Source organism: Solanum stenotomum, chromosome 11, assembly GCF_019186545.1.
Source record: "Solanum stenotomum isolate F172 chromosome 11, ASM1918654v1, whole genome shotgun sequence".
Lineage (NCBI taxonomy): Eukaryota > Viridiplantae > Streptophyta > Magnoliopsida > Solanales > Solanaceae > Solanum > Solanum stenotomum.
The window spans coordinates 54,803,196-54,815,208 of NC_064292.1; the positions used below are offsets into that span (position 1 = coordinate 54,803,196).

Sequence of the window (12,013 nt, forward strand, 5' to 3'; positions counted from 1 at the left end):
ATTCCTAAAAGTTAGTTCGTAAATGTGAAAATATGCGTGAAAAAAAGCAACGAGATTCTACGTAACTCTTTCCCAACTCATTACGGAGGTTCTCATATAATTTTTCCAGAAAAATAAATTCGAGTGTCCAAAGACGCCAGATCCATGAAATAATACACACGAAAAACCAAATATGGTCTATATATAAAGTTAATTTTCAAACATAAATATATATGGTCTGATTCTCAAATCAAAATTACTAGATTTTGCTAAGGGGTATCCATAAACCAATTGATTAGGATTTGTCATTTACCAAATCAAATCAATTGCATTTGTTTTATATATTCATAAATCAAACCAAATCAATAAAGTCTAGCTTTTTCTCTATTTTCTTTCAAAATCTTTTATGATTCCATACAATCATATTAAAACATTTCATTGAAACCAATTTCTACTAAGAATGTCACTACTACACATAGTTTAAAATAATATAAAGACTAATTTATTTTTTAATTAAAATTAGTGGCTAGACCTTGGTCACGTACTACTAAACCATTTTCCTAGAAATATCATACAATATAAGATATAATATTATCTTATATTAATTCATAAAAAAGGCAAATTGTACCGAGAAGCCATGACGATAACATTTGTTTTATACCTCATCGACTACGTCACTAGCCATCAACTCAAATGCCTATTTATTCAAATGAAAAATCAATACATTAGACTATAACTTTACTCAAATTAATTGTTCTAACAATAGTTATAATAATATCTCCAATAATAAACAAAAATCAAGAAAATGGAAAAATCACATGAAAATGTTAAGGCATTTGGATGGGCAGCTAGAGATACTTCTGGGGTACTTTCTCCTTTCAACTTCTCAAGAAGGTACCATCTTTTCGAATTTACGTTATATAAACTGACAATATAGATAGTGTATATTTTATATGAATGAGATCTACACAACATATCTACACCGATAGTGTATATATTGTGTATATCAATTTCGAACATATTGATAAACTAGTTGATCGAACAGTATGTATCTGTAACTTTTCTTGTCGAATGGTGAAGGGTGACTGGTGAAAAAGATGTTCAATTCAAAGTTATGTATTGTGGAATTTGTCATTCCGATCTTCATCAACTCAAGAATGAATGGACCAATAGTATATATCCATTGGTACCAGGGTAAGTTTCATTTTGATCCATACATTTTACTATGTTCTTTTATTATAACCCTGTCGTAGACAAAAGCCGTTATATATAGTTTAATTTAAGTGGAAAATGGTAGATGAGCGGACTTATTATTCACCAAGTTACAAAAAGAGTATTCTTATAATTGCATTGTATGTAGATACAGAGGCAGAGCCGACTTGTGAAATTATACTGAATATGTTGTTGCACGTTACAGGCATGAAGTTGTTGGTGTAGTAACTGAAGTTGGTAGCAAAGTTGAGAAATTCAAAATTGGTGACAAAGTTGGAGTTGGATGTTTAGTAGGATCATGTAGAAAATGTGAAAATTGTGACAATGATCTCGAAAATTACTGTCCCAATATGATATTGACGTACAATGGTGTTGACACCGATGGAACCACCACGTATGGTGGTTACTCCGATGTAATGGTAACCAACGAGCACTACGTGGTCCATTGGCCCGAAAATTTACCAATGGAAGCAGCTCCCCTGTTATGTGCAGGGATCACAACTTATAGTCCTTTGAGATATTACGGACTAGATAAACCTGGAATGCACATTGGTGTTGTTGGTCTTGGTGGTCTTGGACATATGGCTGTGAAATTTGCTAAGGCGTTCGGAACCAAAGTTACTGTGATAAGTACATATGTTAGTAAGAAAGACGAAGCAATTGATCGTTTAGGGGCAGACTCGTTTTTGGTCAGTCGTGACCCTGACCAAATGCAGGTCGATCAATCAATCAACTTTGTTTCAATTTTAAATTTATAACATAGGTGTGACATACGAATAATACTACTTTTCGTTTGTATGTTAAATACGAGCAGGTGCAGCGGGATCACTAGATGGCATCATCGATACTGTATCCGCGATTCACCCTCTTCTTCCATTGATTAATTTGTTGAAAACTCATGGGAAGCTTGTGATGGTTGGTGCCCCTGAAAAACCACTAGACTTGCATGTATTTCCCTTGCTTTTAGGTACGTTTGGTTATAAATCGATGATTTTGTATATACATTTTTTTTATATTGATATGTATGTTTAATATGATGTGTGTAATAGGAAGGAAGCTAGTGGCGGGGAGAGGGATAGGAGGGATGAAGGAGACACAAGAGATGGTAGATTTCGCGGCAAATCATAACATAACACCAGATGTTGAAGTTGTGCCAATGGACTACGTGAATACAGCGTTGGAACGCCTTTTGAAATCGGACGTGAAGTATCGTTTTGTGCTTGACATTGGCAACACATTGAACAAGAGTTGAGATGAGGGGGATATCTTGGTCAAGAAAATGAGTGTGTTATAGGGTTATGATTTTGTATTAAGCTTGTACGTTTTGTTGTTTAGTTTATTTCTTATGTTTTGTGTATCAAAAGGAATAAGGAGTTAAAAGAATAAATACGATATTGTGTTTTCTAGTATTGACACTCAGTAAAAATTACCAGCATTCAATGTTTACATCAAATTATACTGATTTATCAGGGTTAAGTCATGAATTAAGGTGAAATATATGCATTATTTAACTATAGTTCAATGAATAAAGTGTATGGGTAGGCATGTGGTGAAGGCTTCATAGGTCTTTTCCTGTTTCTCACTCAGATGTTTGGATATAAGTATATTTTGTAAGGAGCTGAACGGCTAAATGACCTTATCTTGCCATTTGACTTCTTTTCTCATGTGATTACTCATTAGAAATGCACTCATTTAGGACGGGGAGTGTCACAACCTGCTCAAAACACCACAACTTTCCATCTAACACAATGTGCCAAAAATAGTCAATTGGAGCACGGCTTATGTCCCTAGTCATCATATATTCATTGAATCAGTATAAACATCGAGTACGGTTAAATTTTTGCTTCTAAATTAACAAGTATAGTTTTGTCGCAGCACATATCGACTTTCTTTATGTATGCGTATGACTATCCTTCAGTGAGTAGAGCAAAATGCAATAAATAATATCTATAATGTCAATGGAATTATTTTAATAGGAATAAGAAAAATCAAATTGTTAAGTTTAGCTAAATTATGGTAAATATTTACCTGCACGATGTATTTATACCCATTTAATAAATCATTTAAACTTTAATTAATTAAAACATAAGATAAAAATACATATTACTTAAATAATTATGTGGTAAATTTGAGTATAAACACCCAATATGGATAAATCTTTACCCTAAATTATTTGCCCGATATATCAATGAATAAAAGTTAAGCGTTTATTATACGGAAAAGGGTCATATTCACCCCTGTACTCTCAGAAAAGGGTTATATTTGCCCTTCGTCATACTTTTTTGATATATTTGTCCTACCATCCAACTTTAGTCACATATTTGCCCTTGAACCATTAAGTGTCATGTCTCCTACTTTTATCATCAGTCAACGATATCCCTTATTTTGACAGTATGAATAATACCAAATCTCATGCGACTTCGTCCTCCCCTTTTGCTCATAAGTAATCTCTTCCCAATCAATTGATGGTGCCTATGTGGCATATCTACATGGATATATATTTATTCCACCAAAAATTTCTTCCTAATTTAATTATTAAATCAAGGGCTTAAATCAATCCATTATCTAAAACCCAACTCCTAATATTATTTCATTGTCACTTTTCCAGAGAAAAACACGATCTCTTGAACATTGTTAAGTTCAAAAAGTTCAAGATAAGAAATATTTGATACTTCTTCATTTTTTAATTATTTTTTGGTCATATAGTTTTGTTGGTGGTTTCTGATTTATTGTGGCTATGATTCTTACTGTTTTCCAACAGTCCCAACAGAGATGTAGCTCTGTGCTCAAACTCGAAGCTTCTCTGTTGCTCGAACATATGGATGAGCAACTTTGTTTATCTGTTAAAGGATTTTCTCTGGAAAAATTGAAAATGAAGTAATATTAGGAAATGGGTTTTATGTAATGGATGAATTTAATAATTAAATTAGGAGGAATATTTTGGTGGAATAAATATATATCCATGTAGATGTGCCACATAGGCGTCATGTAAGATGATAAAAGTAGGAGACATGACANTTGTGATAAGAAGGTCATGGAGACTGCAATGCACTTATTCGTGAAGTGTGAGTGGGCACAGGCTATATGGAAAGAGCTGGAACAAAGGACATGAATAGCATTGCAAAACAATGGGATCAAGCAGACACTGGAAAGAATAATGTTGAAGCACTGGAAGAAAGTTAAGAAGGAGACTATTGCGGCAACTTGTGGAGCAATTGTATATCACATATGGAGAGCCATGAATTCGAAAAAGTTCAAAGGCAAGTCTGTACATACAAAGGAGGCGGCAACACAGATAAAAAAGGAGATTATAGAGAGATTACAATTTCTTAGTAGTTCAAAGAAAACACAGAGTTGTAGGAGTTTTGTTCAATTTTTACTTTGTAATTAAGTTTTTTGCTTTGTAGGAGGCCTAATCCCTGTTACAAGGTATAGGTGCTCTTTATTTGTACTGGTTTTGATGGTATGGTAATCTTTTACAGTTGTTACCAAACAAAAAAAGATTGGACATGAATTTAATGAAGTTAGAGAATATTTTTTAAGAAGTTAATATCTACAATGAAGGATGGAATTTGACCATAAAAAGATAAAGAAGTTGATTTCTCATTTTTTTATGTGATGATTTAATTTCTCTAATCAGCATTAACAATTGTAACTTGCCAACAACTTCAATTTTTCAGCAGACAAAGAGTTTCTTATAAAAAAAAGAAATTTGCGTAAATAATGTACATTTTAAATACCAAATATGAGAGTGGTAGTGCCCCAACGATAAAAACTTATTTGTATCTAATATTTAAAATTATACCGTCCAAATAAAAGGACGAAAAAAGAAAACAAAAAGTAGTGGGAAAAAGGGGGAAAATAACTCAATAAAAATGTAGTGGGAATAAGTCGGAAATTGCAATTATTAATTGGTCCAAATTTCACACTATGATGTTTTTATTTTCTTTTTATTATACTTTCACATTATCTACGTGGATATTCTTTGGCCACTAATATTAACTTTAAGTTTCTCACGTTTGGAAAGCTTTTCAAGAACCTTTTTTTTTGGGGCAATTTAAGGAAAAAAATAATTAATGTACGTATTGTGTTTAAGTTATCGCATTATTTTGTAATTGTCATTGTTTTCATATCAGTTGCTTTGTTTACACAACCTTTCCCGACCCTCCCAACTCCCTTTATTCAAGCTTGAACACTTTCTTCATGGTGTGACACGTCTATCTTTGACACTGATTAATCAGCCAAAGTAAGAGGTGATCGGTAGTGCTTGCCGTGGGAAGAGAGCTCTCACCTTGACGGAAGAATTGTCATTTTCCTTTTTTCATGCCTACTGATAGATAGCTTTCGAGCCAATGATTCTTTAAAAATAGTCTCTCTACCTCTACATAGAAAATAAGAATAAGAGGTGATTTCCATACACTCTATTTTTCGACTTTCGTGGACCTCACTATAAGATTTCACTAAATATATTATGATATTAAAAAGTTAAAGAATATTTTAAAAACTCGTAAACTTCAAACTTCGAAAAAAACAGTGTGAAGCCTTGGATGGGATTATCGACACTGTTTCAGCGGTGTATCCTATTCTTCCATTGCTTATGTTGATGAAATCTCATGGTAAGCTTGTAATGGTTGGTGCACCAGAAAAACCGGTGGAGTTGCCTGTGTTTCCTCTACTTATGGGTAAGCAAATGCATGATTTCAAATAATAAAGTTCTAACTAAAGTATACATAATGTAATGTGGTCCTTCCTGGTATTCTGCGGCAAGGCTGGGCACCGGATCGGAACGAGACGGTTTGATCGGGTTGTTGACCGGTACTGGGATGAACCGGACCGGAACTACCGGGCAGGGGCAGCTCAACGTACTTGGAGGCCTACAACGAAATTTCAATTAAAGGCCTAAAATCTTTTAGCTGAGGCAATTATTATATAGATTGTTAACATTATTCTATAAGTAATAAGTTGACAAACTGCTTATAAACCTTTTTTTTATTGGTTTAAAAACACATGAAATAAGTCAATCTAAACAGGCTTGTAATTCACTTTATCCAAAACATGATTTTTACTATTGATTCATATTTTTGATAGAGCTCTAACTTACATATAGTATAAAACGGGTCTAGAAAATTACAANAAAAAAATGGCAAAATCATATGAAAATGAACATCCAATTAAGGCATTTGGATGGGCAACTAGAGACACTTCTGGAGTTCTTTCTCCTTTCAATTTTTCAAGAAGGTACAAATTATTATTTTTAATTAATTTTGATGACGTGTTTTTCATTTCTATCGGAAACAACCTCTCTATAAGGTAAGGTAGGGTAACATCTGCGTACATATGCTATAATAAAAATGAGGTTTAGTGGCAATAATAAATATGTACATTAACAAAAAGTGTTGAAATCTTTACCAGTATTAGTTATTTGTTATTGGATCCAATGTCGTTTTAGGCTCTGACGACATTTACAAAGAGTGTCAAAATGTAATTGTCACTAGTAGAGACGGATCTAGGATTTGGAGGTCCTGGGTGTCAAAATGTAATTGTACAATTCGGTTATTATCCTTTTCGATTTTTATAAACAAATCGATCAAACATGCATGTTAGTAATATTTTCTTTTAGATATTTTGTGATTAGAGATAACTAAACAATTCAATTTTTTTTTAGGAATTAAAGGCCTTATTCACTTAGACTTTGAGGAAAAAAGAATTTTTTTCACATTAAAATTTGAGCTTGTTTAAACCATCTTATAGTGTTAACTGAATATATTCATATTCCATTGATTTTATGTGTTGTTCCTTATATATATAGTAGAGAGAATAAAATTGTAGTTTCAACCTAGTCATCTTACTTAGCAAGAATGTTGGTGAAGATCGAAAGAACCTTTTAATTGAAAGAACTCTAGTAATAAAATTCATCATTTTAAAACTTATATATTTTAAAAACTACTATTTAAATACAGTCTTAATAATATTTATCAATAATTAGTGAAGGTTAAAAAAATTAAGAATTAACTACGGTGAAAAGGAGTCAATTTGAATTAATAAAGTATAGTAAATAAATAAGAATGAATGGAAGAAAAAAAACTAAAGCCCTTCACACATTAATAAAAAAAAAAGACAAAAAAAAAGAAAAAAAAGCTTCACTGCGTGCATAAATAATAATGCTAGCAGCGAGATTCGAACTCACATTGCACGTATGGCATAACATGCCCTTCGGCCTTCGCCACTTGAACCATTCATCACTTTGTTCAATGGGTGGCAAAGTTAATATATATTAATTTCTGATATATATATACATATCTATACAAAGATTTTTCTGAAATCACTGGGTGCCGTGGCACCACCACCCGTACCCTTAGATCCGCCCCTGGTCACTAGCAAACTGTCTCTACAAAAATCAATTTTTGCTAGTGACACTCAGATTCTCGGACCCCACCTGTATGATTATACTGAATTTGTTGTTGTTGTTTTATTGTAAATTTGATGATGATCATTTTGTGTTAATGGTTACAGGGTGACAAGTGAAAAAGATGTGCAATTTAAAGTTATGTAATGTGGAATTTGTCATTCTGATCTTCATCAACTCAAGAATGAATGGGGAAATAGCAAGTACCCCATGGTGCCTAGGTAAATTAATTTGTTCTTGTCTATTTTCTTTTATTGTTAGATCCAAAATTATTAACCATAATTTTCACTAACGAGATTCAAAAATATTAAGGCACAAAGAAGCTAACAGGATTCAATATGCACTATATATATACACTCATAAGTAATTTTTCGGCGAAGAACATTTACTAGCTAGTTTTCCTTTTCTCTATATCTTTTCAATTTTTCACATTATATTTTGGATTTGAAAGCAATCCTGATTTGGTTCTTAGTCTATAATTGGCCATTTTGAGCTCTTGATACCTCAGTTAGTTTGACTCGACACGGAGTTTAAGAAAGAAAGGAAGACTTTTAATACTTGAAGTCTAAAATAAATGATAGAAATTACTGTGACTATAAATCATTTTATTAAGGAAAAAATAGACATTTGTGTCATTCTATTTGGAACGGCCTAAAAAGGAAAGTAAGTCATATAAACTGGGAAAGAGAGAGTAAAAATTAACGGAATTTGTGTCGATTCGATCTACTCGTGAGTGTAACTAATTGTAAATATAATTGCAGGCATGAGGTTGTTGGTGTTGCAACTGAGGTGGGAAGCAAGGTGGAGAAATTTAAGGTTGGAGACAAAGTAGGTGTTGGATGTATGGTAGGATCATGTCGAAAATGTAAGAATGTAGCGTTAATCTCGAGAATTACTGTCCTCGTCAGATTCCTACATACAATGGCTATAGCTTAGATGGAACCCTCACGTTTGGAGGTTACTCCAACATGATGGTATCCAACGAGCATTTTGTAGTACGTTGGCCTGAAAACTTGTTGATGGACGCTGCTTCCCTGTTCTGTGCTGGAATTACTACTTATAGTCCTTTGAAATATTTTGGACTCGATAAGCCTGGAATGCACATTGGTGTTGTTGGTCTTGGAGGGCTCGGACATATGGCTGTTAAGTTCGCTAAGGCATTCGGAACCAAAGTGACTGTCATTAGTACATCTGCTAATAAGAAGTAAGAAGCAATTGAGCGTTTGGGCGCAGACTCTTTCTTGATCAGTCGCGATCCTGACCAGATGAAGGTGAATATAATAACTCGTTATCATTGAACTCTATGATCATCTTATCTGAATGTTCAAACTGTTTGAGAGAACACTTTCACTTAATAAGTTGTCTTCAACACACTGCTACCTGATTCTTTTTTCACGAGCCAAGCACGTGAAATAATTTTTTTGACAATGGTGGTATTGAGATTTTTTAACGCACAACCTTCGCCTGCTCTAGTTCCGTATTGAAGTGTGTGACAATCTCACCTAAAAGCTTAAGTTGTTATGCCAATTTAACAATTTAAACACGAGAATGGGAGCTAACCTTTTGTTTATTTGTTTTATTTATATACGAACAGGCTGCAATGAACACATTGGATGGGATTATCGACACTGTTTCTGCGGTGCACCCTATTCTTCCATTGCTTAAGTTGATGAAATCTCATGGTAAGCTAGTTATGGTTGGTGCACCAGAAAAACCGGTGGAGTTGCCCGTGTTTCCTCTACTTATGGGTAAGCAAATGCAAGATTTCAAATAATAAAGTTCAGACTAAAGTATTATAATGTGGCCCTTCCCGCACATAGTGATAGTTTAGTGCATCAGACAGTATTTACTAAAGTTTGTATATATAATGTGGAAAACAGGAAGGAAGCTAGTGGCTGGAAGTTGCATAGGAGGGATGAAAGAGACTCAAGAAATGTTGGACTTCACAGCAAAGCATAACATAACACCAGATATTGAAGTTGTGCCAATGGACTATGTGAACACAGCGTTGGAACGTCTTCTGAAATCGGACGTGAAGTATCGTTTCGTGCTTGACATTGGCAATACATTAAACAAGAAATGAGAACATTAATAGGGGGATTTACGTCCAATGGTCTAGCAGTGTTTCTTTGCTTAGATTGCATTAATTTCAGAGATGATTAATCAATAAAATGTGTTTCTTGCACTTATTAAAATAGAAAAAGAGTGTGACACTTATTAATTAAAATAAAAATGTCTTTCCATTCATCTGCAATTTGTTAAAGATAGCACAATTTCATTACAAACAAATTCATGAGGTATATTTAATCTACTTGTGACCTTTGTTTCTTAGAAGAGGAGCAAGTGGCCTCTTCTTCATCTCTGCTCTTCCTTATCCCAATGCAAAGCTCAGATTCATTTTTATACAACAAACGAACTCCAAATTTATTCTCTTTTCCAAAAACTAAACTAATGCACCCATAGTCATTTGGTGTTTTTCCATTTGCATTAGATGCATCCCATAAGCCACCAAGAGGTACCAACAAAAATTTAATATAATCCTGTTCATAATAATGTTTTGAATTGTTGGATAAGGCAAATTTCTGGGTCATCGACGACATCCCATCATCACATAAGGGAATCAAATGAGTTGTGATGCAATCAATAGAATATTCGCAAGAATAACATACAGCAAATCCCAAGAAGTTATCACTTACATACCAATTCTTAGGTAAATTGACTGATACACTTGTGCCCATTCCCTGATATTTGAACCAACTTGAGATATGCTTCGCCAAACTCACAAACTCCATTACTGACAAGGAATCTGAAGAACAGATGTCATGCTGCAATGATGACATATTCTGAAGCAAGGAATTACAGAACGAATCATCGCTCATGGATTGACGAGCACCATTGTCTTCTGGCAGCTGTATACGCCTCATGGCATTTGATAAGTTCAAGGCTCGAAGAGCACAAATGTCTCTGGCAGCTGTGTAAGTCTCTTGCAATCTGATAAGTGCAAGTATTCAAGAGCACCAAGCTGGGATATGCTACGAGGCAAATGCTCAAAGTTATTTCCACTGAGATCCAAGCGTTTCAAAGAGGATAAGGATCCAATGTCTTCCGGAAGTCCTCCATCTATTAGATTGCAGTTATTGAGATCCAGATATTCCAATGAGAGTAACCCTTTATTCACTAGAGGGAACACAAAGCACACTCTAATTTCTGATTTTACTTTTCGAAAATGCAAACTTATAAGCTTGCTCAACCGGACGATGGAAGACGGAGGACGTGAGATTAGAGTATAGCTGGCATGAAGCTCCTCCAAGTTTTCTAAATCACCTATCTCTTCTGGCAAGCTTTCAAGTTTTGAGCAATACGACACAGATAGCTTCACCAAACCTTTCGACTTACAAATGCTGCTTGGAAGTTGTCACGCCCCGAGCCTACACCCTTGGCGGGACCGGCACTCGGAGACCATCACTGGCCCCAAGCGAACCCTTGGCCTGGCTTTCTTAACTCAGCGGAAACCTAACTCAACAAGAATAACTTCATGCAAAGCAAGATTACAAAACAACTTAACTTATACAATTCTGGCCATAAAGGCACCCCGGGTCTCAAAATAGAGTATTTACATATATACATAGATAAGAGACTCAAAACTAGCTGACTGACTGTCTATCTGTCTATGAAGCCTCTAAAATACTGAGATAGATGTTGGGACAGACCCCGCAACATCCTAATAAGACCAAAAACTAGGAACACAAAATAATTGAGTCCTCCGGAATGCAAGGAGGCTCACCCCTGACTCTGGAGTGCTTAGCTGGATCAACGACGAGCAGGCTGCTGATCTGGGATACCTGAATCTGCATCATGAAACGATGCAGGACAACTGGCATCAGTACATGGAATGTACGAGTATGCAAGCTGGAAAACTAAGCAACAACGGCTAGAAGGAAAAATCTGGAAGAAACTGAATAGCTTACCTGGCTCAACTCAACTCAACCTGACTGACTTCTTTCAATATAAGGCAATTTAAAACAAGTGCGATATAAAGAAAGACTGTTTAAAACATGCTATAAACTCTGCGTGTATACAAAGATACAATAAGCCTGAAATGTATATAGAAATACAATGAACTGATGTATATAAAAATACAATAATCTCTGAGTATGAAAATACAATAACTGCTGTGGGAGTTTCTCTAACCGACAACCATCACATAAGAGCTATAGTGATGATACAGCGATCGACCTCACGCTGCCAGAGCATCTTATACCCGGCCAAAGGTATAAGACCTGAACTGCCTAATGGATCCACTAGTCTAATCTGAAAAGGATTCATCTAAAAAGTATGATCCTTTTCTACCCATGGTGGCTAACATGGTTCTATGGGGGCTGTGGGTTCTTTGAACGCTCCCCCAATTCGGTGCTC

General features: G+C 34.8%; 3 protein-coding genes and 1 pseudogene across 4 annotated transcripts in view; 2 read left to right on the forward strand and 2 right to left on the reverse strand.

The window, feature by feature from the left end:
* Positions 1 to 9,800, forward strand: part of LOC125843894 (8-hydroxygeraniol dehydrogenase-like) — a 74,096-nt pseudogene extending 64,296 nt beyond the window's left edge.
* Positions 1 to 12,013, reverse strand: part of LOC125843865 (TMV resistance protein N-like) — a 367,653-nt gene that overhangs the window by 33,601 nt on the left and 322,039 nt on the right. The window lies entirely within an intron of this gene.
* Positions 1 to 12,013, reverse strand: part of LOC125843895 (TMV resistance protein N-like) — a 94,395-nt gene that overhangs the window by 31,856 nt on the left and 50,526 nt on the right. The window lies entirely within an intron of this gene.
* On the forward strand, positions 1,270 to 2,604 carry LOC125844414 (8-hydroxygeraniol dehydrogenase-like). The gene is made up of 4 exons (XM_049523731.1): positions 1,270 to 1,331; positions 1,397 to 1,906; positions 2,004 to 2,158; positions 2,241 to 2,604. Exons 1-4 carry the CDS (start codon positions 1,270 to 1,272, stop codon positions 2,441 to 2,443), a joined length of 930 nt encoding a protein of 309 aa, XP_049379688.1. The 3' UTR covers positions 2,444 to 2,604.